The 16,130-nt window shown below is 42.7% G+C and overlaps 1 protein-coding gene across 1 annotated transcript; it reads left to right on the top strand.

Moving 5' to 3' along the window:
* Positions 1–14,131: 14,131 nt before the first annotated feature.
* On the top strand, positions 14,132–15,368 carry LOC311223579 (intraflagellar transport protein 57 homolog; the record flags this gene model as incomplete). Its single annotated transcript, XM_084308357.1, is given in 2 exon segments — positions 14,132–15,024; positions 15,026–15,368. Coding segments are annotated over 2 exon segments (1,236 nt in total).
* Between the last annotated feature and the right edge of the window lie 762 nt (positions 15,369–16,130).

Raw genomic sequence — 16,130 nt, forward strand, 5'->3', positions numbered from 1 at the left:
GTGGTAGTGAAAGACACAACAACTAGGTTAACCTTCTGTAGTGTGGTAGTGAAAGGTTAACCTGCTGTAGTGTGGTAGTGACGGATAAAAAAACGGATAAATAGTTTTTTTTACCATATTTCTACACATTTCGCTGCCACATTACAAATTATGAAATCGCGACGAAATACCTCTGAATAAGAATTAAAAAAAAAATAAAGATTCGATGACTAATTCGGCCAGAAACGGCTTTGAGGCGAAGCGTTACTAAGCGCTTCTGTAGTGTGGCAGTGAAAGGGTTAACGCGCGCCTCGTCTCCCCTGCTCGACTCATCTCCCCTCGCGCTGCACCAAGCAGCAGCAGCAGCAGCAGCATCAAGCCGCGCGATTGTAACATTTGTAACGTCGACACAGCCAAGCTTTCAACAGTGTTATTTAGATGTATTTACCCATTAGGTTGGAAAAAATGCACCCTAACGAAATTCGTTCGCTCATAAAATTCTAACTGTGTTTTAATGGTTTTTAATTAAGTTAAAACATGCGTTTTATAACGGGTCAAGGCCTCTTTTTTTAATCTTTTTTTTAGACACTGCGTTACGTTGCTTATAACTTATAACATTAAGATAGTGTATTAATAGTGTGTTATTCTCTCTCTGAGAAAGGAGAGCTAAATAATGACGTCTGTGTGTTAACACCTATTAAGTACATGTACTTGCTACCTGTGGACAGGCCCACAGCCCGCTCGTGTAGTTTTTTATCCTCAATTGAAAGAAAATTTGTGGAACTATTATAGCAATAATTACCTCATTTACAAGTTGTATTTAAGTTTGCAACTAAGGGCAAATAATGGAACAGATTAATGACAATTCAAATATGTAAAAAAAATCAAGATTTCGATTTTTGGGATTTTCTGGACAGCAAGACATTTGTTCATTTCAGAGCACCTCCCCCTTTGCGGATCAAATCGGGTTTGGTCACGGCGAGTCACATATGGTATCACTTTACTATGGTTCTATTTTTAGATTGCTGTGCAAAGACAAAACAATAGTGATCAACAACGAATGTACGTATCAAATGCAGTCACTGTCATTGCATCTCAATTGATAGATACTGGTTAGTTTACTAGATTAGGATATCACTCACCATGTGTTGTTCGCAGTAGTAGTGTGGCGTGTATCTGATAATATTCTATATCAAATTCAGAGGTTTATTCAGAAGTGAATCAAGCAATAGTTACAGACAGGAAAATAATACGTTGCAAGTGATTTTAAGCAAGACGTGTTTGCGAGTCACCATAATCAGACTGTTGACCATTCTGATGTAGGCCTACCAGAGGCCAGTGATGGTGAGGGGGATGGATTTTGTGTTTTTATTTATTTCATGGTTATACAGTTTTTAGAAATGTACTTGTACCATTTGAGGCTTCAATGTTCCTTTTTGTCTTTCAGCTCCAGGATGAGTTTCAAAGAATCACAATGGTGCACCTTGAATCACAGTTCATGTCCAAGCTGGATGAATACACTCCCAAGCTGTTGGCCCTCTTCCAGTCCAAGGGTGGCGCCGTGGGGATGAGGTTGAAGGCTATCCTACTTGAGGTATTCTTCAATGACTTTTCTGTTTGCTAATATTCTCAGGGATGTTGTGACTGCTGGAATATCATTGCTTATGAAATATACAGCAGGTATTGTTCGCTTGTCATTCTCTCTACAACAAAGAGTATGAAATAGTTGTAGACCTTTTAAATACACAGTTGGCGGCTGGTTAATGTGGGGCACCTGGTTGGAAAATAGTTTTCAAATTGTATTTGGTTAATTTCTGATTATTTTGAGATGGACTCTTATTTGACCAGCTTATTGAGAACTCCACTGGTTTGGATTCATAACCAATTACAAAGTTTTGGTGCTCGGAGTTCTAATAATAATTTCTGGACCATGGAAGGTAATTACACACAACACACATGAGGCGACAAAACACAAACTCATTTCATAATTATGTACTCTGAAAATATGTGAATGTCCCCGAGTTTGGTGACTAGTATGGGGGGTTATGGTGTTAAAAGCTGAACTAGTCAATGAACAGTAAGGAAGTAGGTAAAGCCGTCCATAGGCCCACAGTTGATGCAGTTGCTCACATCCTCCACACTGCAATATACTGAAGAATAATGATTATTTGTGTCATTTCAGGCTCCGAGCATCAATATCACCAGAGATGTTGCCATTCGGGGCTTGGTAATGTACCTTGGGGAATCTACAGATCAGCTCTTAAAGGAGTATGATGTAAGTTGAAGCACATGTTAAAAGATAGAAAAGGGTTGGGGGCAACTTTAAGCCTGAGGATGTTTTGTGAATACGGCCATTGGTTTTCTTGTCCAAAGGTTGGAAGGAAGGAATTTGGGAGATGTTCAATTATAGGACCTTCTCCTGTGGCTGTACAGTCTAAAGTTTCTTGCCCTTTCAGGATGCTGATGGAGATGGTGTGTCGCAGGATCTTGCTGTACAAACAACAAAAATCTACACGATCAAGAAGGAAACATCAGAGGGTCCCGACGACATCGGTATCGTCATAGAGGGCGTGCCAGTTCTGACTGCTCTGGGTAATTTCCCATGGGCTTGCTCCATGCTAGTTGGGTTGGCATATGCAGTGAATCTTGCCTATCCCAAGGAACTAAGGTACACAGAATTAAAGGCCTTTACATTTTTCTAACCTACCTTGAGTGAACCTATATTATTTATGCCATTTTCTTTGGTTTTCTTCCTCTCTTTGATCTCAGGTACACATTCGAAGTCTTCCAGAAACTCTTCCTGGAGCTGGATTGTACAAGGCTGTCTCCAAAAGTGACCAACCTCAAGAATAAGATACTGGTAAGAAAGGTGACCCTTGCAGAGTGAAAGGGAAAAGTCACTGTCAAAAATAACATTGTTTCCTTCAAGTTTTGGTTAAATGTGAGTTTCAGTGATCCGGTTACTGTAAGTAGTTGTTTCATCTCAGATTTGTCCAAATAGCCATACTCATTTGAGCGGAGAGGCTTCATGGTTTTGAATATTGGCACAGAACAGTTTGTTTATAATGTGCACCTTGTGTACACTTTACCTTGCGGGGTGAGGCAAGGTCAAGTGTTGGGGCATTTACAATGTTGTGAGACTGTTGTCCATTTCATTTTAAGCACCTGACATTGGTTTTTGTCCTCTCTTTGGTCTCAGGTACACATTCGAAGTCTTCCAGAAACTCTTCCTGGAGCTGGATTGGACAAGGCTGTCTCCAAAAGTTACCAACCTCAAGAATAAGCTACTGGCTTAAGAAAGGTGACCCTTGCAGAGTGAAAGGGAAAAGTCACTGTCAAAAATAACATTGTTTCCTTCAAGTTTTGGTTAAATGTGAGTTTCAGTGATCCGGTTACTCTAAGTAGTTGTTTCATCTCAGATTTGTCCAAATAGCCATACTTATTTGAGCGGAGAGGCTTCATGGTTTTGAATATTGGCACAGAACAGTTTGTTTATAATGTGCACCTTGTGTACACTTTACCTTGCGGGGTGAGGCAAGGTCAAGTGTTGGGGCATTTACAATGTTGTGAGACTGTTGTCCATTTAATTTTAAGCACCCGACATTGGTTTTAATCCTCTCTTTGGTCTCAGGTACACATTCGAAGTCTTCCAGAAACTCTTCCTGGAGCTGGATTGGACAAGGCTGTCTCCAAAAGTTACCAACCTCAAGAATAAGCTACTGGCTTAAGAAAGGTGACGCTTGCAGAGTGAAAGGGAAAAATCACTGTCAAAAATAACATTGTTTCCCTCAAGTTTTGGTTAAATGTGAGTTTCAGTGATCCGGTTACTGTAAGTAGTTGTTTCATCTCAGATTTGTCCAAATAGCCATACTTATTTGAGCGAAGAGGCTTCATGGTTTTGAATATTGGCACAGAACAGTTTGTTTATAATGTGCACCTTGTGTACACTTTACATTTACATTTACATTTAGTCATTTAGCTGACGCTTTTATCCAAAGCGACTTACAAGTTCTGTACGACAAGTCATCAGGAAGGGCACAACTCTATCAGCTGAGTAACAATGTTCATAAAGTGTTGAGTGCTACAGTGTAGGTTAGTTTATTAGGACAAGTGCATGACAGTAAGGTTAGTTAGGGTTAGATATTTTTTATTATTATTTTTTTTAATTCATATAATGGTTGAAGAAGTGCGTCTTTAGTCGACGGCGAAAGATTGGACGGGTTTCGGCTGTCCTAACTGGGGTGGGTAGTTCATTCCACCATTGTGGGGCAAGGACTGAGAATAGGCGACTTCTCTTTGATGACACTCCCGGAGCTTGGATAGGAGTAGGTCTGAGGCGGCCAGAAGATGCAGAGCGTAGGGGTCTTGCGGGTGTGTAGTTAGAGACCATTGACCGGAGGTAGGCGGGAGTGGTTCCCTTTGCTGCACGGTATGCCAGGTCGAGGGCCTTGAAGCGGATTCGTGCAGCAATGGGGAGCCAGTGCAGGTCCCTAAGAAGTGGGGTGACATGGGCCGACTTCGGTAGGTTTGAGATCAGGCGGGCCGCTGTGTTCTGAATGAGTTGAAGAGGCTTAGTGGCAATGGCCGGGAGGCCAGCGAGCAGTGCGTTGCAGTAGTCGAGGCGGGAGATGACTGTTGATTGGACGAGGAGTTGGGTGGCTTCTTTTGTCAGGAAGGGGCGGATCATTCTGACGTTGCTCAGGAGGAATCTGCAGGTTCTGGTTGTCGCTGCGATGTGAACAGAGAAGTTCAACTGGTCGTTGAGGACAACACCAAGGTTCTTGGCGGTCGGGGACACGGTCACAGCTGCATTCTCGACTGTGATGGAAAGGTCTGTCAGGGGGGAGGATTTGGCCGGCAAGGTGTGAGGGGTGAGGCAAGGTCAAGTGTTGGGGCATTTACAATGTTGTGAGACTGTTGTCCATTTCATTTTAAGCACCTGACATTGGTTTTCTTTCTCTCTTTGGTCTCAGGTACACATTCGAAGTCTTCCAGAAACTCTTCCTGGAGCTGGATTGGACAAGGCTGTCTCCAAAAGTGACCAACCTCAAGAATAAGCTACTGGCTTAAGAAAGGTCAAGTGTTGGGGTGGGGTTGAGGGGAGGCAAGGTCAAGTGGGGGGTGTGGGGTTATGTTGTGCTTATTTTTTATGTTTAAACTTGCAATAAACTTGCAATAAAATGTTTTGATTTTGCATAATACATGTTTACCTGGTATTCTTTTTAATATGCATGGTAATCTGTTGACCCAATTCAAGTAAACCAAGCACCGCAAGAAGACATGCTATTGGGTATAGAAATGAAGAAATTATGGGAACAGTGACATTCAGTGTTATTGAAGTCCTGTAATGCTAATTAAAACACATTTGCATTATTCATTAGAGCAGGTAAATAAGAATTGCCATGTGTTGTAAATAATGTGTATTTAAGTGTGTTTACTTAAAAAAATAAGGTTAACTAAGGAAAACTTCATATAATTGAATAGATTTACTTAAAAAAATTAAGCCAACAAAGGGACACGTCATATAATTGAATAGATTTTAATCACAAGTTTGATTAAAATGTATTGAATAAGTGAACTAAATTTAAACCAAAAACTTAAGTGCATGTTATTAATAACAGTTAAAATGTGTTGGATTTAGTAATAACATGCCAAATCATGAGTTAATATAGCCAAAAAAAATGTGCAGGTACAACTCAATTTCACAAGGGAAATTGATTTAAATGTACTTAAAATGTTGGGCTATATTAACTCATGATTTGGCATTTTATTACTAAATCCAACATATTTTAACTGTTATTATTATTAACATGTACTTAAGTGGTGATCAGGCTAACTTTATGGGTGAAAAGACACACAGGAGACATGAGATCCATTTTGACATATTTTATTAAAATTATGCAGCTATTTCCAATAGGGAAATGTTCACAATATGACAACAAAAAAACAACATGGGCATTGACATGAGCACAAACCAGTCAGCAAGTTTAATTAAAAGGCTTTCACTTTTAGAAATGTGTTTGATGCATTAACTCATTCTACACCAGCCACGAGAAAAGTCAGGTTAACTCGTCAACCGTTCAGCGCCAATCACGAGACAGGGTTTAAATCGTTATTTCTTTTATTAGCTATACCCATTCATTTTCATCCATCCAGCCTGATGTTATCATTGGGAATGGGTCTGAGCTCGCAAAAGGGCAAATACCGCCGCCTACGCTGGTATTGCACTCCATTGGAAATGGTGTAGTTTCTTTTCTGGGACGATCCGAGCCGTGCGGGCGGGGTTTCGGTGCTCAGGCGAGGTAGGCCTTTGCAACGATAGCATGGAACAGTAACCCCACCCGCCCGTTCATGTGTAATGCTCGGTAATGTGGGACGGACCTCCACGAGCAGTATTTGGAATGGCAATGAGATAATTGGATAATTTTTTTTGCATTACATCAGATACCAGGTAAGAACACTATATATAATCTTTCGTTGATCTGATATTTCTTTCTACCCCGATCGAAGCTGTCTCTGTGTGTATGTCTGTGGCTGTGTGCCGTTGCGTGGGAGGAGGTGGCGGGGGAGCCCCGTGGTCCAGGGCTCTTTTCATTCTTGCATGAGGAAGGATAATAATGATGATCTAGCGTTGATTTCAGGAAGATTCGATAATCAGGCGGAATCAGGCTATTATCGCGTCTTTTACTGGAATTACTCAGAAGCACCCAAACTATATTCATATTAAAAACGGTATAAAACGGAAATGTACCGATGAAAAAACAATCTGTTTTGTGGATGCCCAAATTCGATGCCCCAGTTTCGTTTCACCAATATGACGACAGACGTTGCCTGACCGAAGGGTTCATGATTCCTGCATTTAAGAGTTGAGATAACGGCTGGTTTTAGCTAGCCTGGTTCCTCAGATCAAAAGGAGTATACAGGTTACGACTAAGCAACAAGAATATTAAAACTTAAGGCGGCTGGGTGGCGTAGTGGAGATTGCACTCGTCACCAATGCAAGGCACTCCGGTCTCGACTCCCCGAGTCAGCATTGCCTGCGGCTTGGGCCAGTCGTCATACTATCTCAATTGGCAGAGGTAGCGGGTGGAAAGTCGATGGGTGGGGATTGGACGTTGTGGACAGCGACTCCTACAGGTCGGTTGGGTGACGCCTGTACATCAGAGACAGGAAGTATCGGGGGCAGCGTGAGCCTCCCACGAGTTACTCCTCGCCACTGAGAGTCTGCGCTGTCTGGTGAAAAGATGCGACAGGCTGCCTCCTCGTGTACCGGAGGGGACACATGATGCAAGGCTTCTATCCTCACTACAGCCGACCAGTGGGAGGCATAGTCTAGCAACGTTCAAGACAGGGGAGGGGAGAATTGAACGGGAGAATTGGCAATACGAAATTGGGATGGGAGAAAAATGGAAAATAAGGATAAAAAGTGGATAAAAAAAAGAATATAAAAACTTTATACAGTGGCATATTGATAGAATTTGAGCTGTTTTCATTTATCTATTATGTAGTTGTTTTCATTTCAAGGGTTCTACATGTTTTTTTTTTAAAGCGGCATTATGTGTTTGTGTGTGTGGGGGAAGGGGGTGGGGGTGGTTGGAACATTTTCTAAAAGTTGAGTTACATTTTTAAGACAAGTATGGTCTTAAAACCATACCACAACCACCAAGACAAGTATGGTCTTAAAGCCATACCACAACCACCAAGACAAGTATGGTCTTAAAACCATACCACAACCACCAAGACAAGTATGGTCTTAAAACCATACCATAACCACCAAGACAAGTATGCACGTGAACAGGATGACAGGTCAAGGCCCTGTGCTGATAGAGTAGTGATGTTTTAGTTGATTGGTGATCAGTGCTACCCATCACATTGTGTTAAGCTAACATCCATATGCTATGTTAATGTGCTTATGGTAATGTATGTATGCTAATACTGTTATGCTAATTAGAACTTTCATGCTAGACCCATTGTGCTAATATGTCTCTGATGTTCATGCAGCCCTGGATTTCATCACATAATCAGTAAATGTGTTCTTTGATAAACATGCAGCCTTCAAGAGACTTATAATTCAAGATAGAATAGCACCATGATTTTCAGAGGAGCTATTGTGAGTGTAATTTCAGAGTCTTAATCCTCTGGGGCCCCACAACAGGGTTGATCGTTAAATCCATGTTTATCCTTCTCTCAAAAACTGTTAAAACACTATATCCATTCATTATATTCAGAGCAGGCCGATAACGTTTGTATCCAAGGCCGCAGCGATATACCATATAAAGCCAACCCAATCAGAGACGATCGAGGCGTCTCTATTTCACTGTGTTATAACACATTACACTTTTGCTTTGTGTCACTTTTTACTCTGCCAGAACTGTGATCAATTATATGCAATCTGCCAGACTAAGGGTCCCTCCGTACGGAGGTACTGAATATGTTCAGACTAAAAGTCCCTCCGTACGGATGTACTGAACATTTTCTTCTCCAATAAACCTGTGTTCATTTAACGTGAGTATTCCATCTTTTATCTCCTGTTTTCATTATTTCAGAATACCTGATTCGCAGTGTGACACTGTTTTAGACTGCTCAATGCCAGTGGTTTGACATTAATGCACGCTCATAAGGCCAATCTCTTGTCTATTCTGTATTTACTTAAGCATTCCTGGAGACGTCAAAATCCACGACATTCTTTGGTGTCTGAAGTGGGATGCTAACCGTTTCCTGCCTGGTGCAGACAGGCTCTATTACACCGGGGTCGCTCCCCCTCGCATCGCTCTGCTAGAGCCACGTCGAGAAGACAGTGAGGAGTCTGAGGGTGAATTGTCTGTCTGCATCGGCGGGATCGGGCCGGCATTCCACCCGGGCATTTCACGCAGCGTCGCTACAAATCAGAGATGAGCAGGAGTGGGGGGGGCGTCTGAATATTGTAATCTGCTCTGTGTTGAGACAAGCTATATAAATGCTTAAAGGGATTTAGTGACACTGCGAGAAGTTCAACCCAGTTGGATTTTGGTCACTGCTCCATCTGTGTTAAGCTATAAATGCTTAAAGGGATTTAGTGACACTGCGAGAAGTTCAACCCGGTTGGATTTTGGTCACTGCTCCATCTGTGTTAAGCTTAAAGGGATTTAGTGACACTGCGAGAAGTTCAACCCGGTTGGATTTTGGTCACTGCTCCATCTGTGTTAAGCTTAAAGGGATTTAGTGACACTGCGAGAAGTTCAACCCGGTTGGATTTTGGTCACTGCTCCATCTGTGTTAAGCTTAAAGGGATTTAGTGACACTGCGAGAAGTTCAACCCGGTTGGATTTTGGTCACTGCTCCATCTGTGTTAAGCTTAAAGGGATTTAGTGACACTGCGAGAAGTTCAACCCGGTTGGATTTTGGTCACTGCTCCATCTGTGTTGAGACACGCTATAAATGCTTAAAGGGATTTAGTTACACTGCGAGAAGTTCAACCCGGTTGGATTTTGGTCACTGCTCCATCTGTGTTAAGCTATAAATGCTTAAAGGGATTTAGTGACACTGCGAGAAGTTCAACACGGTTGGATTTTGGTCACTGCTCCATCTGTGTTAAGCTTAAAGGGATTTAGTGACACTGCGAGAAGTTCAACCCGGTTGGATTTTGGTCACTGCTCCATCTGTGTTAAGCTTAAAGGGATTTAGTGACACTGCGAGAAGTTCAACCCGGTTGGATTTTGGTCACTGCTCCATCTGTGTTAAGCTTAAAGGGATTTAGTGACACTGCGAGAAGTTCAACCCGGTTGGATTTTGGTCACTGCTCCATCTGTGTTGAGACACGCTATAAATGCTTAAAGGGATTTAGTGACACTGCGAGAAGTTCAACCCGGTTGGATTTTGGTCACTGCTCCATCTGTGTTAAGCTATAAATGCTTAAAGGGATTTAGTGACACTGCGAGAAGTTCAACCCGGTTGGATTTTGGTCACTGCTCCATCTGTGTTAAGCTTAAAGGGATTTAGTGACACTGCGAGAAGTTCAACCTGGTTGGATTTTGGTCACTGCTCCATCTGTGTTAAGCTTAAAGGGATTTAGTGACACTGCGAGAAGTTCAACCCGGTTGGATTTTGGTCACTGCTCCATCTGTGTTAAGCTTAAAGGGATTTAGTGACACTGCAAGAAGTTCAACCCGGTTGGATTTTGGTCACTGCTCCATCTGTGTTGAGACAAGCTATAAATGCTTAAAGGGATTTAGTGACACTGGGAGAAGTTCAACCCGGTTGGATTTTGGTCACTGCTCCATCTGTGTCAAGCTATAAATGCTTAAAGGGATTTAGTGACACTGCGAGAAATTCAACCCGGTTGGATTTTGGTCACTGCTCCATCTGTGTTAAGCTTAAAGGGATTTAGTGACACAGCGAGAAGTTCAACCCGGTTGGATTTTGGTCACTGCTCCATCTGTGTTTTTATTTTTAATTTTTAGCATTTTTACAGCTTTTCTTGGTCACGCAGGACAGACAGAGGAGAGGGCGAACGGGAGGAGAGGTGGGGAGGACATGCGACAAATAACGTCGGGTGCTGGGATCGAACCCGGGTCGGCCACGTAGGTGCGCAAGGCACTATGGTATGCGCCACGAGGGCGCCCCTGCTCCATCTGTGTTAAGCTATAAATGCTTAAAGGGATTTAGTGACACTGCAAGAAGTTCAACCCGGTTGGATTTTGGTCACTGCTCCATCTGTGTTAAGACAAGCTATAAATGCTTAAAGGGATTTAGTGACACTGTGAGAAGTTCAACCCGATTGGATTTTGGTCACTGTTGGTTGAATTCTGGTCAACTGCTCTGTTTACTGTGGTCCGTGGCAGCTCAAAGCTGCCAAGACAGCACAAGTGTGTGTTTACTGTGGTCCGTGACAGGACTAGGGTTGACTTATCTGACATGAGATGGAAGTGTGATTGAAACAGGACTCAAGGCATTCACTCTGCTTGTTTTAATGTGTTTTGGGTTAGTTATACAATCCTGTCAGTGAATTTGTGCTTGAATCACAGTCAGGAGGACATGTGATAACTAGAAAGTATTGCTGTATAAAAGTAGATTTCTTTCACAACTGTCTGTACCCACAATAAGAGTTCAAACTTTTCTTTTTGCTAAAATAGTTTCCATGTTTATTATATTACACACAGAGTGTGTGGTTAACAGAGGCGAAATATAGATATGAGAAGACGAGGCTAGGACAGTTGGAATGTGAGGGGGAGCAAGCGGGTGTTTCTTTCGGCACAGCAGAAAGAAGATAACGAGTACATACCACAGCAGGGCCGGAGCTACGGAAGCGGGCCCAAGGATCAGTGGGGGCCCTGGGAGGGCAACTGGGACAGGAACTCCAGCTAAGCTCCCTGTACGATAGCCCTGCCCTGCCAGGAAGATCAGAACGCACCGCTGCTGGGATCCACAGGAACCCCTACCACGCACCCCAGTCGGCAATACAACCACCATTGCCCCAACTAAGACTACCAACTACAGACCGCAACGGTATAGAACTCCCTGATGACAATGACCTGTGTCTTCCCATGATAGAACTCCCGAACGGGGCGGGAAGAACCATCCTGGTGCATCGAAGGTTGGAGGAGGTGGAAAGCACTGCAATGATTAAAGTCTTACCCAAGCCTGGTCGAACAATCCAAGGACTTCACCGATGGAGAGGATTGCATGAAAGAAGGACAGATTGTGGAGCAAGCCAAGCAAGGAGCGATGACTGCGAGAAGACAGGTGCAGCCGGAGAAATCGCTGACAATATTGGCCGAAACAGTACCAAAAATAATGAAACAAAGTGCTCCTGCGGTTCCAATGCAAAGTCGCCCCTCCCACCACAACGACTCAGATGAACACCACGATAAACGCCCACGCTCCAACCCTGGGACCCGACAAAGGGAACGCATAAATATGGTAAATGTTTCAACTGTGATAAAGCAGGCCACATAGCCTCTCAGTGCCAGGCCCCAAAGAGTCAAATTTCTGATTTAGATATGGGTACATATTCAGAGTTTGAAAATACTACTTATATTAAGACTGCCATTTTATTTTATTTGTTCTTTGTTTCCTATTAACTGCTGTCGGCGCTTCGGGTCACTGAGAAGCGCCTTATAGATGTGATGAATTATTATTATTATAACAGTACCACATTTCTTTCTCTCCTTTTCTGTTTATTGTTTTCCATTTGTTTTTTAAACTCTCATTTTCCACCTGCATACCTCTAATTGCGAAGGTAAACTATCGATAGAACAAGAATATTTGTTCCTGAGCGTCTCTCTACGCCTCATTAGTTCCACTGTACTTAATGGTTATGTTCACTCGCTAAAGTAAGGCGCCAGCGACTACACTGTCCCCAGCCCGGGACTCCTCCCCCTTTTCAATATGTTCCCAGCCTGGGACTCCTCCCCTTTTCAATTTGCACCTGAACTTTCATTTACTCTACTTTTTTCTTTCTTTCTCAAGAGTTATTGTTCTACCTAGTACTTATTATGGTTGGTTCTTTTTTATTCTACCTAAGAATGCAACGTTTTACAATTACCTGCATAGTGTCTTAAGACTGTTGTTTAGTGATATTGGTGCTTGGAATTATCATTCTACTTTCTGTCAAGTATGACATTATGATGTATTGATTTATTAAGGCTGTAGTTTGGTGATGTGGATGGTTGAAATTACCAAGGTGTGTGTGCCAAAGAATGGCACAAAGTGGGGAAATGTGAGTGTAATCCTCTGAAGCCCGATAACAGGGTTGATCGTTAAATCCATGAAGTCATGTTTATCCTTCTCTCAAAAACTGTTAAAACACTATATCCATTCATTATATTCAGAGCAGGCCGATAACGTTTGTATCCAAGGCCGCAGCGAGCCCTCTTTTGCACCCCCTCAAGAGCCCATCCCTTCCGACTCCCAAAATTACCATATAAAGCCAACCCAATCAGAGACGATCGAGGCGTCTCTATTTCACTGTGTTATAACACATTACACTTTTGCTTTGTGTCACTTTTTACTCTGCCAGACCTGTGATCAATTATATGCACTCTGCCAGACTAAGGGTCCCTCCGTACGGAGGTACTGAATATTTTCAGACTAAAAGTCCCTCCTTACGGATGTACTGAACATTTTCTTCTCCAATAAACCTGTGTTCATTTAAGGTGAGTATTCCGACTGTCTTTTATCTCCTGTTTTCATTATTTCAGAATACCTGATCCGCAGTGTGACACTGTTTTAGACTGCTCAATGCCCGTGGAGAACCTGTCGTGGTTTGACATTAATGCACACTCATAAGGCCAATCTCTTGTCTATTCTGTATTTACTTAAGCATTCCTGGAGACGTCAAAATCCACGACACTATCAATTCTGTTTAAAGACAGGAATACTGCTTGGTTTTGTGCCAAACACTCAGGTGATCCAGCTCATTGGTTATCTTTCAGACAAATCCAAAATAAATGCACCTCTGCTGTGAGAAAAGCTAAATATAGCTATTATCTATACCTAATCACTAGGGCTGACACCTATTAGTCGATTAGTCGACTAATCGATCGAAAGGAGCCGTAGTCGACTGCCAACCTCTTAGTCGAATGCAAAAAAAAGATATATAAAAAAAATATTAGAAATATATATATATATTTTTTTAACTTTTTCTTATAATTCTTTCCAAAAGAAAAGAGGCATAGAAGCGTGGCTAACGCTAATGGCACGCATACCAGAGGCTAACTGCCTATTCTATTATGACATGACATCACAAATGTTCTAGAATGTTCTATTATGACATACTGTGACATCACAAATGTTCTAAAATGTTCTATTATGACATCATACTGTGACATCACAAATGTTCTAGAATGTTCTATTATGACATCATACTGTGGCATCACAAATGTTCTAGAATGTTGTATTATGACATCATAGAACATTCTAGAACATTTGTGATATATATATAGGCAGGAAAGAGGATTGTAGAAAAACTACTAAGACGGAGTCTGTGGAGTTTGTGTGGTCACTGGTGGTTTTCCAATTTCTTTATGCTCTTTTGTGTTGTTTTGTTGGGTTTTGTTTCTGGGCTTTGTTAGGAAATCATTAGCTACGCGAAGTGGCAAATCATTCATCATAAAGCTCCAAGATTACGTTAACTGTTAGGTAGTGGGGCAACTTGTACATATAACTGTTCATAATGGCAGACGACAACCGACAAGGAGAGGATGATGAGCAGCGTGGTCCTGCAACACATCAGATTTTCATCGTTATGGAGGAACTGCTGTTGAAGTTGAGTGCTTTGTGTTATGAAGATGAGGTCCTATCAAAGCACAACATGAAGGCTCTGTCCAGGCATTATTTAGTTTCCAGTCCTTACACAGCTTCCAACCCAGGCGAGCAGTTCTTCATGTTCACCTGCATTGCATCCTGGCTTATAAATGCAGCAGGGAGACCATTCGTACAACCTGAGGAGCATGATGACCCCAACGCCACCGTGTCCAATATACTCTCAGAGCTGAGAGCTCTTGGTGTAAAAGTGGACTTCCCTCCTTCAAAATTGAAAGCCGGCTCTGGAGAGTATGTTTGCTATGTGTTGGATCGCCTTGCAGAGGAAGCTGTGAAGAAAAATGGCTGTGTCTTAAAAAGGCCAAACTACCCAAAAGAGGAAACAGAGGAAGAGTCTGTGATAGAGGATGACACAGAACTTACACTCAGTAAGGTGGAAGAGGAGATGTCAGAGGAACCGGATGATGAAGAGGAGAATGTCCTTGACCTTCAAGCCCTGAAATCAAGGACAAATCAGAGTGAAGCCAAACAGACCTCAAAGCCGGACGACATTCTGGAATCACACGTTGACGTGGCAGAGTGGAACCTGGAGGTGGAGAGGGTCCTCCCGCAATTAAAGGTCACCATTAAAACAGACAACAAGGACTGGAGGATCCATGTAGACCAAATGCATCAAAACAGAGATGGGATCAAGTCATCACTGAAAGAGACCAAGGGCTTCCTTTACAAGCTGCAAGAGGAGATCAGTAAGACCCTGGAGAAGGTGGGCAGCCGAGAGAAATACATCAACAACCAGCTGGAACATTCAGGAACACCGCAATGCCCAGTCCAAACTCAACCAGGTCACGGAGCTCTACCAACAGGCGAGTGGAAAGGTGACCGAGAGGACCAGGGTGCTTGCAGAGATCACAGAGGAGCTGGAGAAGGTGAAGCAGGAGATGGAGGAGAAGGGCAGCAGTATGTCGGATGGAGCACCTGTGGTGAAGATAAAGCAGAGTCTGACCAAACTGAAGCAGGAGATTGTTCAGATGGACATCCGTATCGCCGTGGTGGAGCACACGCTGCTGCACACCAAGCTGAAGGAGAAGTCCAACATGATCAGAGACATGAACGCCACCAACATACCAGAGCCGGCTCTCTCTCACTAAACCCAATGCTGTAGTGGTCCTATCGTTTCTTAGCTGGTATAAAATATATACACCATGATGCGTTTACACTGGCATAAAAAATAAAGAAGAAGAAGAACTAACGGTATTGTTGTAGCAGCCAGCTAAGATATACTTATGCCGGAATCTTTAAACCTGGACGTTTGCTTCTCGTCGGGTTAGGTTACTTGTGAAAGTATTGTGAGTGAAATGGGTGCATAGTGCCAGTTACTAGCGGGCCTGGTCGTTCACCAACCACGAACAGCAGTTGCAGTTCACTTTAGTTAGCCTAGCTAACAGTTCGTAAAATGTTCAAAAACGATTACCAGGGTGGACCTGTAGTAGAGATCTTCATTGCACAGGGAAAATATCCTGTGGCAAAATTGAAACTTTATGGAGGACCCTCAGCCATACATAAAGAGTTCGATAAAGAAGTGAAAGGATTTGTGTACTGTCTGAACAGTAGAAGCCAAGGTATTAAAATGCAAATGCCAGAGGATGGCAAAACGCCTCTTGGGCTCCTTCAAAGCTACTTGGTCCTTCAGGTGAATGTTCCTCAATCCAAAGACTTCTCCGCAGAGCTTCTAATAACGGACGTTGGCCATATGAAAAGGAGAATGTACCTATCGACAGCGCACAAAGAGTTCTCTGCTACGCCGCTGCATTGCGGGCTTGAGACGCAATATCTGGTCTAACTTGTGCATGGGAAGAATTTAACTCAGAGAGAAGATTAAGAAAGGAGTTGAGGCTGAGTGGCAGGCTGAG

This window comes from Notolepis coatsorum (assembly GCF_963971535.1).
Source record: "Notolepis coatsorum genome assembly, chromosome: 2".
Classification (NCBI taxonomy): Eukaryota; Metazoa; Chordata; class Actinopteri; order Aulopiformes; family Paralepididae; genus Notolepis; species Notolepis coatsorum.